Source organism: Leucoraja erinacea, chromosome 3 (genome assembly GCF_028641065.1).
Source record: "Leucoraja erinacea ecotype New England chromosome 3, Leri_hhj_1, whole genome shotgun sequence".
NCBI lineage: Eukaryota > Metazoa > Chordata > Chondrichthyes > Rajiformes > Rajidae > Leucoraja > Leucoraja erinaceus.
The window spans coordinates 25435265-25460820 of record NC_073379.1 but is presented as its reverse complement, the minus strand read 5'-3'; the positions used below and the strand labels follow the sequence as shown (position 1 = coordinate 25460820).

At 41.7% G+C, this 25556-nt stretch overlaps 1 protein-coding gene across 2 annotated transcripts in view; it reads left to right on the top strand.

The window, feature by feature from the left end:
* galnt7 (UDP-N-acetyl-alpha-D-galactosamine: polypeptide N-acetylgalactosaminyltransferase 7) overlaps nucleotides 1-25556 on the top strand; it is a 99345-nt gene that overhangs the window by 65967 nt on the left and 7822 nt on the right. The window contains exons 4-7 of one of the 2 annotated variants that reach the window (XM_055632319.1): nucleotides 3238-3368; nucleotides 9919-9998; nucleotides 17440-17622; nucleotides 24165-24282. In XM_055632319.1, coding sequence (XP_055488294.1) covers nucleotides 3238-3368; nucleotides 9919-9998; nucleotides 17440-17622; nucleotides 24165-24282 — 512 coding nt within the window. Of the gene's footprint in view, nucleotides 1-3237; nucleotides 3369-9918; nucleotides 9999-17439; nucleotides 17623-17797; nucleotides 17981-24164; nucleotides 24283-25556 lie in introns of both variants that reach the window. The other variant, XM_055632317.1, reaches the window with a different exon arrangement.

Below are 25556 nucleotides of genomic sequence, written 5' to 3'. Positions count from 1 at the left end.
AGTACAGAGACAACGAAATGCAAGGCGCTCAAATTGCCTCTCCAGGGCGCTCAAATTGCCGAACCAAGTCACGATGCAACCGGTCAGTATGCTCTCGACTGTGCACCTGTAGAAGTTAGAGAGAGTCTTCCTTGACAATCCGACGCTCCGTAATCTTCTCAGGAAGTAGAGGCGCTGATGAGCTTTTTTGATAGTTGCATTAGTGTTCTCGGACCAGGAAAGATCTTCAGAGATGTGCACGCCCAGGAATTTGAAGTTCTTGACCCTTTCAACCATCGACCCGTTGATATAAATGGGGCTGTGGGTCCCCTTCCAACTCCTTCCAAAGTCCACAATCAATTCCTTTGTTTTGCTGGTGTTGAGGGCCAGGTTATTGCCCTGCACCATATGGGCAGTTGCTCGATCTCCGTTTTGTATTCTGACATCCCCATCAGTGATATGCCCCACAATAGTGGTGTCGTCAGCAAACTTGATGTTGGAGTTCGCACTGTGGTTCGCTACGCAGTCATGGGTATAGAGTGAGTACAGCAGGGGGCTGAGCACGCAGCCTTGAGGTGCTCCCGTGCTGATTGTTATCGAGGCTGACACATTTCCACCAATACGAACAGACTATCACAAGATGCTTTGATTTTAATTACAAACCTCTTAATCTGTGTACCTTCCAATGGTTTGGAGCTATTTGTACCACAACAATTGATTGGCGAACACATTAGCAATGGTCAATAGACAATAAGTGCAGGAGTAGGCCATTCGGCCCTTCGAGCCAGCACCGCCATTCAATGTGATCATGGCTGATCATCCACAATCAGTACCCCGTTCCTGACTTCTCCCCATATCCCCTGACTTTAAGTTCAACCAACCTTTCCACTGCCTCTAAGCTAACAATTTTTAGCATATCAAGTGTTTCAACTATTTCTTCTTTCACACTTTCGTAGTGAAGACAGATGCAAAGAACTCAGATGGTATCATATTCGGGTTCTCAGCATTGAAGGTAGATACAAAATGCTGGAATAGCTCAACAGGACAGGCAGCTGAATTACTCCAGCATTTTTTGTCTAGCTTCTTTTTAAACTAGCATCTGCATTTTTTTCCCACACATTTCCTCAGCATTGATTTGCAAATGCCCATTTTATTTGTCCTTAATAGACCCCTGTCTTCAATTTTTACTATTTACAGAACCCTCCATAATTTTTGGGACAATAGATAATAGGTGCAGGAGTAAGTCATTTGGCCCATTGAGCCAGTACCCCGTTCCTGCCTTCTCCCCATATCCCCTGACTCCACTATCTTTAAGAGCTCTTTCTAGCTCTCTCTTGAAAGTATCCAGAGAACCGGTCTCCACCGCCCTCTGAGGCAGATAATTCCACAGACTCACAACTCTCTGTGTGAAAAAGTGTTTCCTCATCTGCATTCTAAATGGCTTACCCCTTATTCTTAAACTGTGGCCCCTGGTTCTGGACTCCCCCAACATCGGGAACATGTTTCCTGCCACTTGCGTGTCCAAACCCTTAATAATCTTATATGTTTCAATAAGATTCCCTCTCATCCTTCTAAATTTCAGAGTATACAAGCCCAGCCGCTCCATTCTCTCAGCATATGACAGTCCCGCCATCCTGGGAATTGACCTTGTGAACCTATGCTGCACTTCCTCAATAGCAAGAATATCCTTCCTCAAATTTGGAGACCAAAACTGCACACAATACTCCAGGTGTAGTCTCACTAGGGCCCTGTACAACTGCAACTCTTTGGTCCTATACTCAACTCCTTTTGTTATAAAGGCCAACATGCCATTTGCTTTCTTCACTGCCTGCTGTACCTGCATGCTTACTTTCATTGACTGATGAACAAGGACCCCCAAATCCTGTTGTACTTCCCCTTTTCCCAACTTAATATCATTAAGATAATAATCTTCCATCCTGTTTTTGCTACCAAAGTGGATAACCTCACATTTATCCACATTAAACTGCATCTGCCATGCATCTGCCCACTGTCCAAGTCACCCTGCATTCGCACAGCATCCTCCTCACAGTTCACACTGCCACCCAGCTTTGTGTCATCTGCAAATTTGCTGATGTTACTTTGAATCCCTTCATCTAAATCATTAATATATATTGTAAATAGCTGCGGTCCCAGCACCGAGCCTTGTGGTACCCCACTAGTCACTTCCTGCCTTCAGAGAGAATCCAAATACAAATTGGGTAACTGCTTTGCAAACCCCTGTTTAGTTTGCATGGAAGACCCTGAGCCACCTCAGTGGTCTGACTGCAGGATTGTGATTAGGTTTAGGTTTAGATTTTATTATTATTATTATTATCACCTGCACAGAGGTACAGGGAAATGCTTTGTTTTTGCATGCTAACCAAATAGATCAGATATACCAAACAGAGAGATATTTATGTTTGCAAAAACTATTATAGGCCTTGACATGATTTTGAGATTATTGTTATTATTTAATTTTCCATTACACCATTGGTAGCTATTATTTGAATAGTGCAGCGATAGATTGCTGTATTATAGCGCTGGAGCCCAGGATTTAATCCTGACTATGGGTGCTGTCAGTACAGAGTTTGTTCATTCTCCCTGTGACTGCGTGGGTTTCCTCCGGGTGCTCCGGTTTCCTCCCACATTCCAAAGACATTTAGGTTTGTAGGTTAAATTGGCTCCTGTAAATTGCCCCTAACATGTAGGGTACCACTAACATACGAATGATCGCTGATTGGCACAAACTCAGTGAGCCAAAGGGCCTGTTTCCATGCTGTATCTCTAAAGCTAATCTAAATTCAACTCCCATTCTTTGGATAAAATCAGAAAATGCCAGAAATTCTCAGCAGGTCAGGCTGTGTCTAAAGAATGAGAAACGTATTCAACATTCCAGGTCAAATTCCCTTCACCTTCATTGCTTTTAGAATGTTCCCAAATTGTTACTTCCAAATTCTTACCAATAGCTTCAGCATAGTTAAAGTGTAAGGTGGACAAATCTATCAAGAAATGTGGTACGCAGTCCTCATTTTGCATCTACAGACTTTATTGCTTGCAGCTATTGATATGGTGTCACTTTTCATACATTTTTTTAAACAAAAACAATTGTTCCTTCACATGATCTGGGCAGAAAATTCTTAAAAGATCAGCACTTGGGAATTTTTCTTAAGTGCAACATTAATTTCAAATGTTGGTGGGAATATCCAGGGCGACAAGCAATTTAATGGGTTTTGTTTCTTCCTGTTGCCTTGTATCCAGAACATTTAAAGGAAAGGTTAGAGGAGTATTTGAAACAATGGAATGGATTAGTCAAGGTATTTCGAAACGAAAGAAGAGAAGGATTAATTCAAGCAAGAAGTATTGGTGCTCATAAAGCGGCACTTGGGCAGGTAGAGTATGGATTCCTACTCATTCAAAATCTGTAAAATATGGACAAGGATATGCTTTTTTGACTATTAAAAGAAGACCTGGACTAATGATGCAGATTTGTTCAAACCCTACCAGACCAGCAAGACTATTTAAATTCATTTCATTAAATGAATCGCAATAAAATGCATAAAAACTGGATTGCCATAAAAACCTATCTGGTTCACTTAAACACTTTAGGGAACAAAATCTGCCATCCTTATCCATGACAATGTGTTAATTGTCATAGACAGTATTATTACACAGATGGACCATCAAATCCACGATGGCTCTCTACCAGAGAAACTCACTAGTAATATTTGCCAGCATTTTCTCTACAGCCATGCAAGCTTTTCTTCACCGTATATGTATTCATTCCACAGGTCATAGGAGCAGAATTAGGCCATTTGGCCCATGGAGTCAATTCCACCATTCAATCATGCCTGATCTATCAGTCCGTCAACCCCATTCTCCTACCTTCTCCCTGTAACTTTTGATGCCCTTAGTAATCTAAAAACTATCTATCCACCTATAAAGGCCACATTAAAATCTTTTGACTCCGCCATATCTACAAGCAGTGCATTCCAGATCCCAACCATATACTGCATTAAAATAAGCTTCTCCTCGCGTCACTATTAATTCTCTTTCCATTTGTTTGTATACCTGTGACCTCTGGTCCTTGCTATTTCCGATGGGAACACCACCTCAATGTTCACTCATTGCTTTTCGATTTTCTTTTTCTATATTCACAACTGTAATGTAGATCACACCTCTCTGCATTAAACCACATTTGCTATGCATCACCCCATTATACAAGCTTGTTTATCTTTTGCTGCAATTGGTTGCTATCCACTTTCCCATGGCTGAGGTTTAAATGACTGTTCTGTATTTACTGTGCTAAGGCTCATACTGCTTCAGGGCCTACGCCATTGCACTCGACCGGCTTGGCCTGCGTACTGACGTTCCTCGCCTCGCCCAACGGCCTCTGTGTTTCGATGGTGCCTCCGGCACATGACCTTGAAGACACTGTACGCAATACCCCGGTTCCTCTCCTGCCGGCCAACTACTCGCGTCCATCATTGCCAATGGCTCCTTCTTTCACGACTGGTTTTTGGAGCCAAGTTCGGCAGCTGCCGAGTTTCCCCCCTGCAGGCCGTGGTCCACCGCGTCTTTCTTTTTGCTGCAACGAGCCTGGCCCGCCACCATGCATGGTCATCCAAAGAGCATTGAAATATTATGGTCAACACGCCTATGATATCTTATGAAACTTCCCTTGGAATCCTGGTGACCCCTCGACTTTAAGTTCAGCCAACCTTTCCACTGCCTCCAAGCTAACAATTTTTAGCATATCAAGTGTTTCAACTATTTCTTCTTTCACACTTTTGTAGTGAAGACAGATGCAAAAAACTCAGATTCAGGTCCTCAGCATTGAAGGTAGACACAAAATGCTGAAATAGCTCAACAGGACAGGCAGCTGAATTACTGCAGCATTTTTTGTCTACCTTCGTTTTAAACTAGCATCTGCATTTTTTTCCCACACATTTCCTCAGCATTGATGTACAAATGCCCATTTTATTTGTCCTTAATAGACTCTTGTTTTCATTTTCTACTATTTACAGAGCACTCCATAATGTTTGGGACAATAGATAATAGGTGCAAGAGTAGGTCATTTGGCCTATCAAGCCAACACCGCCATTCACTGTGATCATGGCTGATCATCTACATTCAGTCCCCCTTTCCTGCCTTCTCATCATATCCCTTGACTCTGCTATCTTTAAGAGCTCTATCTAACTCTCTCTTGAAAGCATCCAGAGAATTGGTCTTCACTGCCTTCTGAGGCAGAGAATTCCACAGATTCACAACTCTCTGTGTGAAAATGTTTTCCCTCATCTCCGTTCTAAATGGCCTACCCCTTATTCTTAAACTGTGGCCCCTGGCTCTGGACTCCCCCAACATCGGGAATATGTTTCCTGCCTCTAACGTGTCCAATCCCTTAATAATCTTATGTATTTCAATAAGATTCCCTCTCATCCTTCTAAATTCCAGAGTATACGAGCTCAGCTGCTCCATTCTATCAACATATGACAGTCCCGCCATCCTGGGAATTCACCTTGTGAACCTACGCTGCACTCCCTCAATAGCAAGAATGTCCTTCCTCAAATTTGGAGACCAAAACTGCACACAATACTCCAGGTGTGGTCTCACTGGGGCCCTGTACAACTGCAGAAGGACCTCTTTGCTCCTATACTCAACTCCTCGTGTTATGAAGGCCAATATGCCATTAGCTTTCTTCACTGCCTGCTGTACCTGCATGCTTACTTTCAATGAGTGATGAACAAGGACCCCCAGATCTCTTTGTATTTCCCCTTTTCCCAGCTTGACACCATTCAGATAATAATCTGCCTTCCTGTTTTTGCCACCAAAGTGGATAACGTCACATTTATCCACATTAAACTGCATCTGCCATGCATCCGCCCACTCACCCAACCTGTCCAAGTCACCCTGCATCCTCATAGCATCCTCCTCACAGTTCACACTGCCACCCAGCTTTGTGTCATCTGCAAATTTGCTAATGTTACTTTGAATCCCTTCATCTAAATCATTGATGTATATTGTAAATAGCTGTGGTCCCAGCACCAACTACTAGTCACTGCCTGCCATTCTGAAAGGTACCCATTAATCCCTACTCTTTGTTTCCTGTCTGCCATCAAACTTTCTACCCATGTCAACACTCTACCCCCAGTACCACGTGCCCTAATTTTGCCCACTAATCTCCTATGTGGGACCTTATCAAATGCTTTCTGAAAGTCCGGGTACATAACATCCACTGGCTCTCCCTTGTCCATTTTCCTAGTTACATCCTCAAAAAATTCCAAAAGTTTAGTCAAGCATGATTTCCCCTTCGTAAATCCATGCTGACTCGGACCTATCCTGTTATTGCTATCCATCATGACCCATCATTTATTTATTTGCCTCTGTAATCCACAGTTTGAGATTTGTAATAGAAAAAATCACATGTGGTTAAAATGCACATTGTCAGATTTTAATGAAGGTCATTTTTATACATTTTGGTTTCACCATATAGAAATTATAGCAGTGTTTATACATAGTCCCCCCCCCATTTCAGGGCACCATAATGTTTGGGACACATGGCTTCACAGGTGTTTATAATTGCTCAGGTGTGTTTAAATGCCTGTTTGATGCAGGTATAGAGAGCTCTCAGCACCTAGTCTTTCCTCCAGTCTTTCCATCACCTTTGGAAACTTTTATTGCTGTTTAACAACATGAGGACTAAAGTTATAGCAATGAAAGTCGAATAAGCCATTATGAGACTGAGAAACAAGAATCTGTTAGAAACATCAGCCAAATCTTAGGCTTACCAAGATCAACTGTTTGGAGCATCATTAAGTAGTAAGAAAGCACTGGTAAGCTTACTAATCGCAAAGGGACTGGCAGGTCAAAGAAGACTTCCACAACTGATGACAGAAGAATCTCTCTATAATAAAGAAGATGGTGCCCTGAAATGGGGGGACTATGCTTACTTGAACACTGCTGTTATTTCTACATGGTGAAACCAAAATGTATAAAAATGGCCTTTATTAAAATCTGACAATGTGGACATTAACCACATGTGATTTTTTTCTATTATAAATCTCAAATTGTGGATTACAGAGGCAAATAAATAAATGATTGTTCTTTGACCCAAACATTATGGAGGGCACTGTATAGTCCAACTTTTGGCTGCCCAATTTTCCTCACAAAGCTCTTTTTGCCTTTGTTACTTACAGTAAGGTTTCAGTTCTGCTCATGATTTATTTTAAGTAATCAAGCTGGCATTTATTTTCTTTGCAATTTCTAAGAGTTCTAACATGATTCCACGAACAGTCGCAGCTTCCTCTCTCCTCCCGTTTTTGCATTTCACAGGTATTGCTTGCTTCTGACTCCTTTGATCAGCCCCTCCACTCACCCAGTGCTGCCCTTCCCTGCCCATCCCACGTCACCTTCTCGTTGTAATGGCTGGGGAAGCAACACGTGTCTATTCACTTAAGATAGACACAAAAAGCTGGAATAACTCAGCGGGACAGGCAGCATCTCTGGAGAGAAGGATTGGGTGATTTTTTCGGGTCGAGCCAATTCTTCAGACCCAAATGTCGCCCATTCGTTCTCACTAGAGATGCTGCCTGTCTGGCTGAGTTACTCCCACTTTTTGTGTCTATCTTTGGTTTAAACCAGCATGTGTAGTTCCTTCCTACACATCCTGTCTATTCACTTCTTACATTTCCACCATCCAGGCAGCAAACAGTCATTCCAGGTAAATCAGCAATGTCCATGCACTTTTTTCCAATCTAGTGTACTGCATCCCCCACATTGGATAAACCAAATACAGGTTAGGTGATTGCTTTGCAAAACACTTTTACTCAGTCCATGGGGATGATCCGGAATTCCTTTAATTCTCAATCCCATTCCCTTTCCGATCTGTCTGTCTAAATTAAACTAGAAGAATTATAACATATTTTCTTCTGCCTATCCACTTTACAATCTTCTGCAATGAACATTTAAATTTTCCATATAAGCTGCTCTTTTGTCATTTCTCGTTATTATGCTCATGTCCTTTCTCAACTCATTTCTTTAATACACCTTCAGTACTTGTGTTCCGTATCACCGGATCTGTCTTCATCATCTCCATATAGTCCTACACTTGACTCCTTCACCCAGTTCTGCTTTAAAAAACTCTAAACCATCCACTCTTTCCCCCATTACTCAGGAAGGTATCAGATGCAAAACGTTAATTGAATTCTCTTTTCAGCATTTCATTTTTATAATTATTGACGTAAATTGCCTTATGTTCTTCTTTTGATATATTTGAAGCTCGAGATTTGTTTTTTCTTCATTTGTTCTTCAGGGAAATGTACCTTAACCATCACTTCTGCAAAGACAATTCATATTCTGCTGCAATTTGGCTAGCTGCACTTCATTGTACAAAGACTCATGCTTATCACAACGAGCTTGATTACTTAAACAATAAAATGTGCAGGTTTAAACTTCCATCAAAAACAAAAGGGAAAGAATATGCCTAATTCTAGGTAGTCTTTTTAATTTATTTCTGTAGTATTTTGCAAAGTTGAATATTGAGAGTCTTAAACCTCCTTTGGGGGCAATTCCTCAGTTACATGGAACCTAGGTTCTGTCTATCTGGGTGGGCGACGTGACCGACGTCGCAGCGGCCTCTACAGTCTGTCTGTTTTTTTAGGGTTTTTTTGTCCCGTTGAGGGTATAGTTTGTAGTGGGCTTTTAAATGTGTATGTGTGGGGGGTGGGTGGGGGAAACTTTTAAATCTCTTCCCTGCACGGAGACCCGACCTTTTTCTCTGTCAGGTCTCCGTTGTCGTTGGGGCCTAGCACTGTGGAGTGGCCTCCAACCGGAACGACCTGGGGGCTCAAGTCACGGAGCCTGCAGAGCTGCAGACTTACCAGCTTTGGAGCGTGAGGAGTTCGGAGCGTGGATAGCTGCGGTGGCGCGCTGCTGCGACCCGATGCCGGTGGATGGTGACACCGGGAGCTCGCGGGTCCCTGGTGGGAGACCACTTTGCGGGGCACCGGCAACGGCGACTTTTCCCGCTCGAATTGCGGGGTTGAGAGTGACCTGGAGCGGGGCCTTACATCGCCCGGCGTGGCTTTAAATTGCCGCGGACTTGCTAGCGCCCACCGGGGGCTCCAACATCAATCCCCGGAGCAGGGCCTTACATCGCCCAAGAGGCTATAAATGGCCGCGAACTTGCTAGTGCCCGCCGGGGGCTTTGACTTTGACTTTGATTTGGGAGAAGAATGGAGAGCAGGGGAGAGACAAGACTTTGCCTTCCATCACAGTGAGGAGGAGATTCACTGTGATGGATGTTTGTGTAAATTGTGTTAGTGTGTGTCTTGGTTCTTTTCTTGTATGGCTGCAGAAACCAAATTTCGTTTGAACCTCATGTGAGGTTCAAATGACAAATAAATGGTATTGTATTGTATTGTATTGTCTTTCTGTCTCTCAACTTCTCTGCCTTTCTCTCCTTTTTTAGCATGCTGCTATCTTTTGATCGCTGTGTGATATTCACCTATTTTGGCATGGTTTTACTTTTCATCACATTTTCACGTGAAGAACCTAGGAACAATTTTAAAATGTTAAGGCAAATCGTTCCCATTATATTACACTGCTAAAACATGGGCATAACAGCCATTTCTGGCCTGTACGTTCTTTGTTGGGATTGGATTAAATATCTATATGAAAGAAAAGGAGTAGGAGGGGGTTTTTTGGTGGGGGTGAGAGGGTGGTAAATGTGGATAGATCTGTTCAAGTGGTAAATGCTCATTTATGTGGTATGTGGATGGTTTGGGATATATTACATGTTTCTTATCTCTTTATTTTCTCAGCTTTTCTGACTAAAATGACTTAAGAATAGCACATTCCCTAAAATGGGTTTCTGTCACTCTGGAATCTGGCATTGCAAAGTTACTCTATCTAATACAAAATATTTATTCTTTCATTGGCCAGGTTTTGATATATCTAGATGCTCATTGTGAAGTTGGACCTAACTGGTATGCTCCACTTATAGCCCCCATAACTGCAGACAGGTAAGGCAAGCTGATTTGCTTCAAAAGTTGTTCAAAAAGATAGGAAATCAATTGCGAAGAAAAATCTCGTAACTACTTTTAGCAATTTAAATACTTTGGAAATGTACTTTTGTCTTCAAATAGGATATTACATGTTCTAACTCTTTTTTTAAAGGTAGCACTTTTAATATTCATTTTACGATTGTAAACATCACTGAGAGGGTCAACACTTACCTTTACTCCCAACTACTTTTGGAAAGTGCTGTTGTGAGTCATGTTATTGAATAGCTGCAGTTCCTCTGGTGAGGATGTTCACACAGTCCTATTGAGTAGAGAGCTCCAGGATTTAGACTTGGTAACAATTATACATTTATACATTGTACCCGTGTGCCTACTTCCCCAAGAGTTCCTAATGGTAGAGATTGCAGGTTTTGTAGTGTAGTTTGTAGAATGCACATACTGCAGTCACAGTGCTCTAGCAAGGAAGGAAATGGATATTTGAGTTTGTAAATGGAATAAAAATCCAGCAAGCTGCTCTATCCTGAATTGTATTATGCTTCTGAGCTGCTGTTGTTGGGGCTTCGTTTATCCAGGCAACTGGAAAGTATCCCATCACACCCCTAACTTGTAGATAGTGGAAACACAATTGGAAATGCCACAGAGGGCTGTGGAGACCAAGTCGGTTGATATTTTTATTGGCAGAGACAAACAAATTCTTGATTAAAATGGGTTATGGGGAGAAGGCAAGAAAATGGTATTCGGAGGCAGTGATCAGCCATGATTGTATGGCGGAGTAGACCCTATGGGCCGAATGGCCTAATTCTACTCCTACATCTTGAAAACCCGTGAACTGAAAGGGATAAACATGTACAAGAGTGGTAGGGCAATAGATCAGCACCAACATTGGCAACTCTGCAGTTCAATGGCAAGAATGTTTTGAGAGCATTGGGAAAATACAGGTAAAGAAAGGCAGCACTAAAGATTTGTGGCATTTTGAAGAAAAGCAGGAAATGTTCTATATCCTGAATATCATTATTCCCTCATTCAACACTTTAAACAGACTGCCATGCTGTTTGTATCATTGCAATACATTTTCTTGGGTATACTCATTCAGAAAGAAAGATCAGACGGCTCTCCTTTCGCAAGTAAAGCCGACCTCAGTTCAACTTACCTGACGGTTCGTCTTTTAAATTGCAGCGGGAGCGCCTGACTCCCGCTGTTGCCGCTGTTGCACTGCTGGCGTAATGCCGCGCATGCGTGCTGAGTGGGTTCTTCACGTAGTCACTCACGTGACTCCAAAGTAAAATTACCATTTACCACTAGCAGCATTTTGTGGCTCAACATTGATCAATACTTTATTGTACTGGATACCTACGTATTAGGCTATAAGAACAGGTCAAAGTCTACAAAGAATACTCGCCTTCAGACGGGCTACAACACATATGCCAGAAATGTGATAGGACACTTTCAATTGCCTGGATGCATGCAGCCCCATTAACAGTTAAGAATTAAGAACTTGAATCATTCAGGATAAACCAGCCACTTTAATGACACCCTGTGTAATAACGCAAATGTTCATTTTTGCCACTATTTTGCAACGTGTGGAATAATGTATTATCACAGGAGAAGCCATTCGAACTGTGTGCAATACTGTTCATTTCAGCACAGCTTGAGAAGCACGTAAAATATTTTAAATTGCCATTGAGAGAGCATTTTGCAGTAAGTTACATTCCTACTGAGTTATGGTCCAGGAGCTCCCTAATTAATAGCAGCCCAAAGACTGCAGCAGTTCGTAAAGTTGAGAGAGACCACCATCGTTTCAAGGACAGTTTGGAATACCCAATGAATTCTGGTCTTACCAGTGACATGGATATCCCAAGAGTGTCATTTAAAAATACATTTCATTTCATTTTCCATAAAAAAAAAACACTTGAGTGACTTGCAGCTATGACTTCTCAATGCATCTGGGTTTGAATGGTAAGCACACACACATATGCCAATTGTGCTGGCTAATTCTCCCGGGTGATTAGAATGTTATGACTTCATTTGTTATGGATACAGCGTCATGCATGCATGATGTCTCGAGTGCCAATTACTCTTCAGCTTCCTTTATCTCTGGTTATCCAAAGCAGCAGCTAACCTGCAAGGAAAATGCCAATTAATCTTGAATCAGAGAAGCACAGGAGGAGGACATTCAGCACACCAAGTTCATGCCAGCTCTCTAACGAACAATTCGGTCAGTCAATTTTACAGATATAGCCTGTAGCCTTGCAAATTATTTTTCCCCAAGTGCCAAACAAAATTCTTCACGGTTCCCTCTATCTTTTGCCTATTACTTTACTCTGTGTTGAGCTCTGTGAATACAAACAATTTTTCCCTCTATTTCTGCAGTGTATTTTGTACATCTGCTTCTGATCTCCTCTTCATCTTCTTTGTACCAAGAACATCCACAGCTTAACTTACTGTGTTACCATCCCTGATCTCTGAAACGGTTCTAGTCAATCTTTTCACACATTCTCTAAGACTATTACCTCCTTCCTGAAGCATTATGCCCAGAACTAAACATAATACTTGTGACCTAACCAGTATTTTATATAGGTCCAACAAAACCTCCCTGCTTGAACTCGTAGCATGGAAACAGGCCTTTAGGCCCAATTTGCCCACACCGACCAACATGTCCCATCTGCACTAGTCCTACCTGCCTGCTTTTGGTCCTTAACCCTCTAAACCTACCCTATCCATGTACCTGTCTAGATGTTTCTTAAATGTTACGATAGTGCCTGCCTCAACGACCTCCTCCATCAGCTTGTTCCATACACCCACCAACCTTTGTGTAAAAAAAGTTACCTCCATTTACCTCCATTAAATCCCCCCCCCCCCCCACCTCACTTTAAACCTATGTCCCCTGGTTCTCAATTCCCTTACTCTGAGCAAAAGATCAGTTTACCCGATCTATTCCTCTCATGATTTTGCACATCTCTATAAGATCATCCCTCAGCCTCCTGCGCTCTCAGTAATAAAGGCTTAGCCTGCTTAACCTCTTCCAAAAGCCCAGTCCCTCAAGTCCTGCCAATATCCTGGTAAATCATCTCTGAACCCTTTCAAGCTTGACAACGTATTTCCTATAACACTGTGACCAAATCTGAATACAATGCTGTAAATGTGGCCTCACGAACGTCTTGTATAACTGTAACATGACCTTCCAACATCTATACTCAATACTGTGACTAGTGAATGCCAAAGTGCCAAAAGCCTTGACCACCTTATCCGCAAGAACAGTCAGTATTACGGTCAAAGAGGTGCTGAAGGTCCTGACACGTATGAAGATAGACAGACAGACAAATCTCCAGGGCCAGATCAGATATATATCCGAGGACATCGTGGGAAACTAGAGAGGAAATTGCGGAGGCCTTGGCTGAAATTTACGAGTCGTCACTAAATACAGGAGAGGTGCCAAAAGACTGGTGGGTGGCAAACGTTGCGCCTCTATTCAAGCAGGGCTGCAAGGAAAGGATTGGGAACTATAAGCCACTGAGCTTAACATCTGTAGTCGGAAAGTTACTGGAGAATATTCTGAGGGATAGGATAAACATTCATTTAGATGGCAAAGAGCTGATTAGGAATGGTCAGCATATTTTTTGTACCAGGACGGTCGTGTCCTATGAATCTGAGTTAGTTTTTTTGAAGATGTGACCAAAAAGGTTGATGAGGGCAGATGTATATATGGATATATATGTAGATGTATATATGGATTTCAGCAAAGCATTCCATATGGTAGGCTGTTCGGGAAGGTTCGATCACATGGGATCCAAGGAGACCTGGCTGAATGGATAGAAAATTTGTTTCATTTGGCAAGATTAGCAAGTTTGCAGATGATTAAAAAAATGGATGGTATTGCGGATAGTGAAAATGATTGTCAAAAATTGCAGCAGAATCTTGATCAGTTGGCCAGGCTGAGGAATGGTTGACGGAATTTAATACAGAGAAATGTGAAGTGTGTTGCATTTTGGAAAGTCTAACATGGGCAGGACCTACACAGTGAATGGTAGGACTGAGAAGTATTGTAGAGCAGAGGGATTTAGGAGTGCAGATACATAATTCCTTGAAGATAGCGTCACAGGTTAGATGGGGTGGTCAAAAAGGCTTTTGGCACATTGGCTTCATCAATTAGAGTATTGAGTACAGAAGTTAGGAGGTCATGTTGCAGTTATATAAGATGTTGGTGAGGCCACATTTCGAGTATTGTGTTCAGTTCTGGGCACCATGTTACTGGAAAGATGTTGTTAAGTTGGAACTAGTGCAGAGAAGATTTACACGTACGTTTCCAGAACTCGAGGGCCTGAGCTATAAGGAGAGGTTAAGCTGGCTAGGACTCTATTCTTTGGTGCGCAGCGAGAACCGGAGGTCATAGATTTAAGGTGGAGAAAGATTTAATAGGAACCCGAGGATGTTTTCTCCGGATGCCTCAGTTTCCTCCCACACTCCAAAGACGTACAGGTTTGTAGGTTAATTGGCTTCTGTAAATTGTAAACTGTCCCTAGTGTGTAGGATAGTACTACTGTATGGGGGTGATTGTTGATTGACGTGGACTCAGTTGGCCAAAGGGCTTGTTTTTACGCTGTATCTCTAAAGTCTAAAAGCAAAAGGCATGTGAATTACAGGACATCTACCCAGATAAAAGTTTTTTACGACCACACTAATAACTAGTGAACAATATCTGGTGTTCTGGCTACAAGTGGGTGTGGCCCCAAATGGCTTAAACTGCAGCACCGAGCCAAGCAGATCAGAAAGCAGAAGTTACATTTCCTGATCTCATGCAGAACAAAATTATCTCATCTGGGATACTACCCCCATCCCCCTCAAACTTGCAGTAACACTGCTACCCTTGAACATTGTCATGCAAAGTAATCTGGCCGACTGTTATAAGGCGACTTCAGACAAGAGCTCTTTTAAAAGCATTCGCAATTCTGTGCCACCTTTTACATCCCTTTCAGGATGTCGCAAAGCACTTCACAGCCAATTTAGTACTTTAATTAATGCAGTCACTGCTGAGATGCAAGAAATGTGTACAAAATCGTGAGAGGAATAGATAGGGTAAACGCACAGAATCTCGAGTAGGGGAATCGAGAACCAGAGGCCATAGGTTTAGGGGGGAGGGGGGGGGGGAGATTTAATAGGAAAGGTAACTTTTTTTACACAAAGGTATACAAAATGAGTGCCAGAGGAGGTATTGGAGACAGGTACTATTGTGTAACTAACGTTTTAAACTACTAATGTTTATGAAGCATTTGGACGGGTACATGGATTGGATAGGTTTAGAGCGATATGGGCCAAATGTAGGCAGGTGTGACTGGTGTAGATGGGACATGTTGGTCAGTGTAGACAGGTTGGGCCGAAGGGCCTGTTTCCACACTGTATGACTCTATGACTATGACTAAATGTAGCACGGGCGAAAACAGAAGAACTGCACCGTGGAACCTCACAACTCCAACAACCCGGACGATCCGGATTGGCTCAAAGAGCCGAATGGCCTACTCCTGCACCTATTGTCTATTGATCCCCACCTTGGGAACTGTCTGTCTGTGCTTTCCACATTCTCCCTGTGTTTGCTAGGTTTTCTCCAGTTGCTCTGGTTTCCTCCCACACCCCAAAGCAGTGTAAGTGACAAAGGCGTCAGGATGGAGTTGGTGGGCATTTGGAAGAAAGAGTTAGAGTCATAGAGCGATACAGTGTGGAAACAGGCCCTTCGGCCCAACTTGCTTACACTCGCAAAATGTCCCAGCTACACTAGTCCCACCTGCCTGCGCTTGGTCCATATCCCTCCAAACCTGTCCTATCCATGGACCTATCTAATTGTTTCTTAAACGTTGGGATAGTCCCAGCCTCAATTACCTCATCTGGCAGCATGTTCCATACACCCACCACCCTTTGAAAAGGTTACTCCTCAGATTCCTATTAAATCTTTTCCCCCACCTTGAACCTATGTCCTCTGGTCCTCGATTCCCCTACTCTGGGGGCAAGAGACTCTGTGCATCTACCCGATCTATTCCTCTCATGATTTTATACACCTCTATAAGATCACCCCTCATCTTCCTGCACTCCAAGGAATAGAGACCCAGCCTACTCAACCTCTCCCTATAGCTCACACTCTAGTCCTGGCAACATCCTCGTAAATCTTTTCTGAATCCTTTCAAGCTGGACAATATCTTTCCTGTAACACGGTGTAACACGGTGCCCAGAACTGAACACAATGTTCTAAATGCGCTCACCAATGTCTTATACAACTGCAACATGACCTCCCAACTTCTATACTCAATACTCTTACTGATGAAGGCCAAAGTGCCAAAAGCCTTTTTGACCACCTTATTTACCTGCGACTTGACCTTCAAGGAACCATGCACCTAGATATCCTAGATGCCTCTGCTCTACAACACTCCCCAGAGGCCTGTGCATGCCCTGCCCTTGTTTGACGTCCCAAAATGCAACACCTCATACTTCTCTGTATTAAATTCCATCAACCATTCTTCAGCCCACCTGGCCAATCGATCCAGATCTTGCTGCCATCTTCACTATCTGCAAAACCACCCACTTTTGTATCATCAGCAAAATTGCTAATCTTGCCCTGTATGTTCTCATCCAAAATCATTGATGTGGATGGCAATCAATGATGTAGATGTAGTTGCCAGGCTAAAGGGAATTATGAGGGGAGTAGGACTGATGGGATTGTTCTGCTGGGAGCTAGAATGGACCCAGTGGACCAACGTGCTTCCTCCTGTGTTGAAATGAGTCAGTGATGCCAGATATTTTGCTTCAGATATATTGGCTGGAGAATAAATATTGGAAAACCATGAGAGCAGTCAGAGCCTTAGAGTACATAAGAGAACAGAGAACCTTGATTTAGCATCTACCTTTGAAAGGCAACATCCCTGATGATGTAGCACTCCATGGGTACCATACTGGAGTAAAGAAACTAACTGCTGGAGGAACTCGTCGGATCAGCCAGCATCTGCAGAGGTTGGAGATTTGTTTGACATTTGTCAAAACCTTGCATCAGGATCTCGACGGGAAACATTAACCTTCCCTCGGCCTGTCCAGATGCTGCCTGGCCTGCTCAGTTCCTCCAGCAGTTTATTTTTTGCTCCAGATAACAGCATCTGCATTCCCTTGTGTCTCAACTGCACTGGAGTGTTGGCTTAGTCTTCTGCTTCTGGAGTGAGAGACCTCCACTGGACAGCTACTGACCCAGACATAACCAAGCTACAACTGCCAATTAATGCTACTAAAAACATGCCACTGATTCCATGAAACGAGAAGGTAAGATTGTGTTTCTGCCCAATAAATGACAGCAGTTCAGTTTATCTCAAATCTCCTATAATTGTTTGCAGTTAGATGTTAAACATGAAGGTCCAACTTGGTTCATCTATCTTTGGTTATATACTGTGTTCTTGAATATTTGTTTCAGAACTACATGTACAGTTCCCCTTATAGATTACATAGATGGCAATGACTTTACCATTGAACCACAGCAAGGTGGGGATGAGGATGGTTTTGCCAGAGGGGCCTGGGATTGGAGCTTACTGTGGAAACGTGTACCATTGAACAGTCGTGAAAAGGCCAGAAGAATGCATAAAACTGAGCCTTATCGGTAATCGCAGTTGAATTTATTCATTGTTGGTTTCCATTGCATCTCTAAGACCTATAATCTCTCCATTTTTCCCATGTAACCGGCTGCATCCCACTTTAATTCCAATAATATGTTGACGCATGGATCCTTGCACCCACCCTTTCCGTCTCCACCAACGATATTGACAATGCCGCAGAACCTCATGTACCGTGCCACTTATAGATGCCATAAACGGAAATACTTACGTGATAGCGCCGCAAGGGGGTGGTGATGAAGATGGTTTTGCTAGAGGAGCATGGGACTGGAGCATGCTGTGGAAGCGTGTCCCCCTCTCCAAGCGAGAGAAGGAAAGGAGAAAACATAAAACTGAACCATATTGGTAATCATTAGAACATTTGATAATCGCCACATAAAAATCCGCACTCTAGTCCTGTAATGTCCATGTGTTTCTCTTCCTGTTTTTTTTTATGTTGGGTATTTCTTGTTTACCTGAAAAAATATCTTCACATTGACCTGTAAATGCCGCGCTTACACTTTGCCAAGATATTTTTAGCTTTATGTGCGATAAGGTATCCGCAGTTTATATATTCTTAAACACTGACATCAATTATGTCCAAAAAGGGCTTGTCTCCAAGTAAGGATCGACCTGTAGCTCTTTGTCGAGTTCTGTGTATGTTCTCCCAAAGTACTACAAACCAGAAGTTCCAGTTTAGCATGTCGTGCAGCCGCCTGCTATGCAGCCATTAGTTATCTATGCTGGTATTCATTGCAATGGGAGTGTACCGAACCCACACAAGTAATGCAGGCGTCTTAGCTTTTCCCAAAATTACAACCTCACAGGAAATAACGTTGAAAGGAATTTATTAGGTGGATTAATCACTCTTTTGATGTTTGCAGAAATGAATTTCTCAGAAGAAGATGGGTTTCAGAGGAGAAATGATCAGATATTATTTATGTTTTCCATTGAGTGCAGATTTGCATCCATACTTAGCACTTTACACCATCCTTAACCACTCTGCCATGTATTTTTCTTCACACACATCAGATCTTGTCATCCTATATGGATTTAATGCACTCCTATTATTTCATGTACACATGAGTGAGTGCATTAGTTGTGAGCAAACAAAGGGCTTCTATTATTTCTCCGTGGCTAAAACCTGAGAAGAAATCAGGTGGAGCATCAGTTTGAATTACACCAGTATAAATTTACACTCAACACTTGAACTGAGAGTACAACTTTAACCCATTCTGAGAAGCCACTCAGTTCCCACGGGGAAACTCATCCCATCAAATACTGTGCAAAAGTGCATCCAGTTCGTGGGCATTCATTTGCCATAAAATAAGCCAGAATTTTTCATAAATCTTTGAAAACCATTACACATTTGACACCTTTTGAAATGTTGCCCTTATGAATAATTACAATGGAGTAGGAAATCAATAAAGGTTAGCAACTGTAATATTAGTAACTAAATGCAGAAAAATCTGCATTGTTTTCTCTAGAGCATCGGAGGCTGAGGGGCAGCCTGACAGAAGAATATAAAATAATGAGAGGCATTGATAAGGTAAATAGAGTATTTTTCCCTGGTTGGAAATGTCCGATATGAGAGGACATAGGTTTAAGGTGAGAGGGGGGAAGTTTAAAGGAGATTTGTGAGGCAGGGAATAGAGGATTACAGGTATACGGCTTGTGCAGGCAGATAAGATTAATTTAGATTAGCATTGTGGTCTTCAGGCCCTCTTCCTGTGCTGTACTGCACTAGATGTTCTATGTTCCAAGATGAGTAGACATTTGGATGAGTAAGCTTCTGTAAGGCCTAGAATATGTCCATATTTTCACCAGTGACCTAGTGGCTTCATCTCAAAGTGTTTCATTATGATGAAAGATGCATTAATGCCATGAAAGCCATGCATTAATATACTGTGGGAAAGGTAGATTTGAAATTACCAAATGCATTGGAATGTTGTGCAGTTTGCTTTATAAAATAAGCAAAAGATTTACAGGAATATTTGGCAATACAACATATCAAGAAATCTTAAAGTCAAAGAAGATGAATCCTTAAGGCAAAAAAGGGATGATTTATATTTAAAAAAAACAGAATAATTTTCTCGACATATTATCCTATCACTGCACAGACTTTAGATCAGGTTGGGTCTTCTGTGCTGTATGCTGTTCTCGACCTTTCATTGCAAAAATAATGTAACCAAGCACATAAACACATGCAGACGATTTTAGTATGAGACAATATAATGAATGAGGATGCACTCGCAGAGATTGAATTTCTTCTGTTGGAGAAAAGAGGATCAAGGTGATGACATGGTTGAGGAATCCAACTAATGAGATACCGCGGGAAGTCTGGAGTATTTGGTACCCTGCAGCAGAACAAGAAGAAATTGTGGTTATAAGATAAAACAAAAGGAACATTCCGAAAGGGCAAACAAAATACCTCTTTGCTAAAAGTGGCCATAAAAGGGGGCGGCACAGTGGCGTAGCCATAGAGTTGCTGTCATACAGTGCCAGAGATCCTGGTTTCATCCTGGCTATGGGTGCTGGCTACAGAATTTGTATGTTCTCTCCGTGACTGCATGGGTTTTCTTTGGGAGCTTGGGTTTCCACCCACACTACAAAGACATATGGGTTTGGAAGCTAATTGGCTTGGTGAAATTGTAAATTGTCCCTAGTGTGTGTAGGATAGTGTTAGTGTGCGGGGATCACTACTTGGTGCGGACTCAGTGGGCTGAAGGGCCTGTTTCCGCGCTGAATCTCTAAACTAATCTAAACTAAACATATTGGGAGGTCACAGCAGATCTCCATCATTTTAAATGCTGAATTAGAAAAATAGATGGAAGAAAAACATGTTGACACCAAGAATCAATACTAGTTCTGGACCTGAATTTGTCTGTGTTGGATATTCACTAAATTTCACTTTTTATTTGGGGATCAGCCATAGCCATGCTATTTTTGAACACGCTATTTGTAATTTCTGATGTGGTCTTGTGGAGTGTACAGAATCCAGCATTGATACAAGGCTGCACTAAACTGGAAGTCACTTTATGGAAGTGGTACTTTGGTCGATCCTTACTAAATAACTTATTTGTGATTTATCCTATCATGCAGGGAATGAGATGCATTACTAATGTTCATGTGAAAAAGGTAAACCATGAGCTTAAGTAGTCTTGATTATGAATGGCACCTTGATTATGAATGGCGCCTTTAATTTCTGGTGGCTCCTTGGACATCCACAGTTACAGTATGTTGGTAAACAATTCGCTCACTTCTCTCTATCCATTGGGTCAGCAACATGGTCAAAACTGTTATCACTTAAATCACAGCGACAGAAATTTCACTCATTATGACTGAGTATTTCTAAATACGTTATTGCCATTTTTGAAATAGATAACAAAGGAGGTTTTTGGGAATGCATGAGTGTGTTTCCTTCCGACCATGTCTAATAAACACACCAGCAACATAGAGGTTCTTTTCGACTAATATGTGTGCCTTGGCACCATAACGTGAGCATGACTAGTTGAAGGAGTGGTTGCTGACTGTCAAAATCTTGTTGGAAATATCGAACAATTAAAATGCACAAGTTTGGGCAAAAACGTAAGACCTAACGTATAGTGCTTCTACCCCAATGTAATGCATCTTATGCTCTGCACTGTATGGTCAACAAAAAAACAAGGTAAAATTATAGTTCTTGGCATCGAGTGTGTGCGGCAGGCTTTAGCTTGATTCAACCTTTCTGATACCTTGAAATATTTACTGCACTGTCCTGTGTAAGACATGAGATTCCTTTGCTCTCTTTGAGGAACCTGATTATGGTTCTACCTTCCTTGCTCTAATCAACTCAGTCCCATTTTACCTGAACATATTACAGTGCTCTGCGGATCTGACCAAATGAATAGCTGGTGACCAAGCATGGGGTTCTGCTGCTGCATGTATTTATATGTTTTAATGTGCATTCTTCCTTCTAACTGTAAACTGAGAGCTCTTCAGTTAAGTTCTTACACAACTGATTATTATTTTGCAATGAAATTTGCTTTTTACTGGGTATAATACAATTGGGTTTTCAATTTGCAATGAATATCATTTTACCGTATTTAGTTTATTCACAAAATTACCACTGCTGATTATAATTTGGCATTAATAAGAGGAGCAATTGGTTAAGATTATACCAAAAAAAAGATGAGGAACAGAGAACCTTTGATCTTAAGAGGGCTGTTCATTCTCAAGTCGAGAGTGTTTAATTGTCATATGCACCAGGAATGTAGCAATGAAACTCGTAGTTGCCGCAGCTTTACAGGCACATTAAACACAACATTAACATAGGATTTTCTCAGCTGCACCCAAGCCAAATTCCATAAAAAGGCCAGTTAAAGAAACTCTCCCATTCCACACAGTAAAAGCATTGCAGTGATGTATTTGGAATAAAAGCATTTCTACCTTCCAGTCTTGAAAGCATTCAAATAATTTTAGACATAGTGCAAGTTTAACATTGTACAGAGTCCACAGCGTTTAATTGTCATATGCAATGGGATCGGAACAATTAAATTCTTACTTGTTGCAGCTTTACTGGCACATTAACTCAACAACACAACAATCAATTATCAGTTATTGCGTTGTCTTCCCACGTCAATGATTCAGGTGCTGGTGTTTTATAACTTCCTTGCAATGATTGCCTTGGCTGCATTAGCTACAGCTAATTATGTATCTCTCACTTCAGGTAAATGAACTCCACCATAACCTTCAGTGGACCAGCATGGCCTTTGACCATCTTAGGAACAAAATGTTTAAAGTTCAGGACCTCTTAGTCTGATTAAAGCTCATGGTTGACCAAACGACAATGATGCTTGCCTCTTTGTGTGCTTCTGAGATGTATTAATAACACTAAGCACCTCAAGGCACTAAAGAGATACCGCAATATTGCTGCCTCCGCAATATTCTCTGACCGTCGGCAGGGTAAGCGACTCAACCTCCCCAACGTTGGGGGTTGAATTATACGCAATCGTCTCTGACGACGGTCCTCATTGTTCACATACCCCACCCCAGATTACTAAAACAAACAGAATATTCCATGATCCATCATGACAAAAGATGACATGGTTAACAGATGAATGAATTCAAGCATGTTGTCCAAGACTCCTCGAGAAAGTGTAACATCCCTGACCTATGATTTTTTTGCTCAGTGGGGAAGGAATATTTAGAATGGCACTTTTTGTTGGAAATACACAGAAACGTGGCAGCGAGAAAACACCACATCCCAAACTATTCACCCACCTGCCCCATCTAGCTCCCACTGTCCCAGTCATGGCAGAATATGCAGGTGCCAGATTGATCTCTCCATTCACCTCCTGACACACGGTGGCGCAGCAGTAGGTTGGTGCCAGAAACCCGGCCGGGTTGAATCCTTTTTATATAACATGGGAGAGGTAAAAAAGTTGGATTTAAGGCTCGCAGCAGAAGTGAAATGTGTTCCGAATCCTTAGGTGGAGAGCACAAGCCCACTAAGTATCAGTTGAAAGCAGTGCAAGTCACAAACTCAGGTTTAGATTAAGTTGCTAAGCGAAAGAATGTGCCAGTTGTAGAAGGAAATGATTGGAAGTATGGAAACAAATGGTGAATAGAAAGTATTTAAACAAAGCAGGCAGTGTTTGAAGTGCATATATGGTTTCTGGGAATAAAAGTACAAAGGTTAAAAGGATAAAGGTTTCAGTGCTTAAGTTTTAGGAATACAGATGTGGAACATTACAACCGAAAACCAATTGCAAACAGGTTGAGACTTGCAGTCAGAATGAAATCAGTAAATGGTTAAGAATACATGCAAATACAGGGACATGTCTGTTCTCAAACCAGCAGGATGCAGTTTTAAATATAAACTGCAGATCTAGCATGACATATCCTGTTAAATTGAAGGGGTGGGGTTAGGTCAAGATTAAGGTAAAATAATTCTTCCTCTTAAAATGGATCAAAGGTTCTAAATCAGATACACAAATTATTGCACGCAAGTAAAATAATTAAAACATTAAAGTGGAATTCTATTGCCCAGGAAATGGATGTAATATGAAATTAAATTAAAAAAAGCAAAATCTGCAAATAGTAGCAACCTGAACCAAGTACACAAAATGTTGGAGATAGCCAGCAAGATACTGAAGGGGTTACACGTGGGACATTTTGTGTTTTTTTCCTTAGTTACTGAAGATTTCCAACATTTTCCTCGTTCTTAAGTTGCATTCCTCTTTTCGCAAGACTTTTTTTAGATCTTTAACTAAAATCCTAATGTGATTATTAGCCTTTTTGTTCTTGTGTTAATTGAATATAAATGTTGTCAAGTTTCATATATATGTTGCTTCCTAACATTAAATCATTCAATTTATCGATTAACAAATGGCTGTATCTAAATCTTGATAATTGGCCAGAAATCGGCTTATAAAAGGGTAATGCAACTACGCTTTATGTATTTAATTATTAAAATCTGCAATTCTCAGAAATTTAGGCGCAAAAAGAATAAGATAATAGCTGGAATCTTCTAATTTGGTATCTATTTGTCTAATAATAACTTTCCCAGGTCCCCAGCTATGGCTGGGGGGTTGTTCGCTATTGAACGAGATTTCTTCTTTGAGCTGGGGCTCTATGATCCTGGTCTTCAAATCTGGGGAGGTGAAAACTTCGAGATATCCTACAAGGTAATCAGTTCAGTTTTATTTGTCATATGTAGGTTAACACAGGGTCAACGGTACAATGAAATGTTTTTGACAAGACAACGGGTCACCCCAGCAATTATATTACATGGGTAAAGTTAAGATTAAAAAAAAACCTGAAATACAAGGAGAGAAAGCTTGAAGCATTATTCTTCAATGCTGTTACTGATGAAAGTACATCGTAACCTTTGGGAAGACTTCACAATGTTAACTCGACCCACAGTAACATTGCTGTGCCAAAAATAGGCAACAAAATTAAGATTTGAACAATTTACTATTATTGAAAAAGATTCTGGAGAATTGTATTTGTAGAAATTGCTCTCATCTGAAAACATAGAGTGAAAATGTTGAGATACAGAAATTGTACAATATTACGAGAGCAATAGATCAGGTACATACAGAGTCTCTTGCCCCATATATAAACCGTAGGTTTAAGATGAGGGGGTGGGGGGGGGGGAGATTTAATAGAAACCTGAGGGGTAACGTTTTTACACAAAGGGTGGTGGGTATATAGAACGAGCTGCCGGAGGAGGTAGTTGAGGCAGGTTATCATAACATTTAAGAATCATTTGGACAGGTACATGGATAGGACTAGTTTAGACAATAGATAATGGGTAACAGGGGTAGACCATTCAGCCCTTCGAGCCATTCACTGTGATCATGGCTGATCATCCACATCAGTACCCCGTTCCTGCCTTTTCCCCATATCCCTTGACTCCGCTATCTTTAAGAGCTCTATCGAACTCTCTTGAAAGCATCCAGAGAATTGGCCACCACTGTCTTCTGAGGCAGAGAATTCTACAGATTCACAACTCTGGGTGAAAAGGTTTTTCCTCATCTCCGTTCTAATTCTAACCATTATTCTAAACAGTGGCCCCTGGTTCTGGACTCCCCCAACATCGGGAATATGTCATACAGTCCCACATTCTCGGGAATTAACCTTGTGAACCTACGCTGCACTCCCTCAATAGCAAGAATGCCCTTCCTCAAATTTGGAGACCAAAACTGCACGCAATAGTCCAGGTGTGGTCTCACTAAGGCCCTGTACAACTACAGAAGGACCTCTTTGCTCCTATACTCAACTTCTCTTGTTATGAAGGTCAACATGCCATTAACTTTCTTCACTGCCTGCTGTACATCAGTGACTTAAAAAGTGGAGTTACATTGGCTACCCTCCAGTCCACAGGAACTGATCCAGTCGAGAGAACATTGTAAAATGATCACCAATGCATCCACGATATCTAGGGCCAACACCTTGA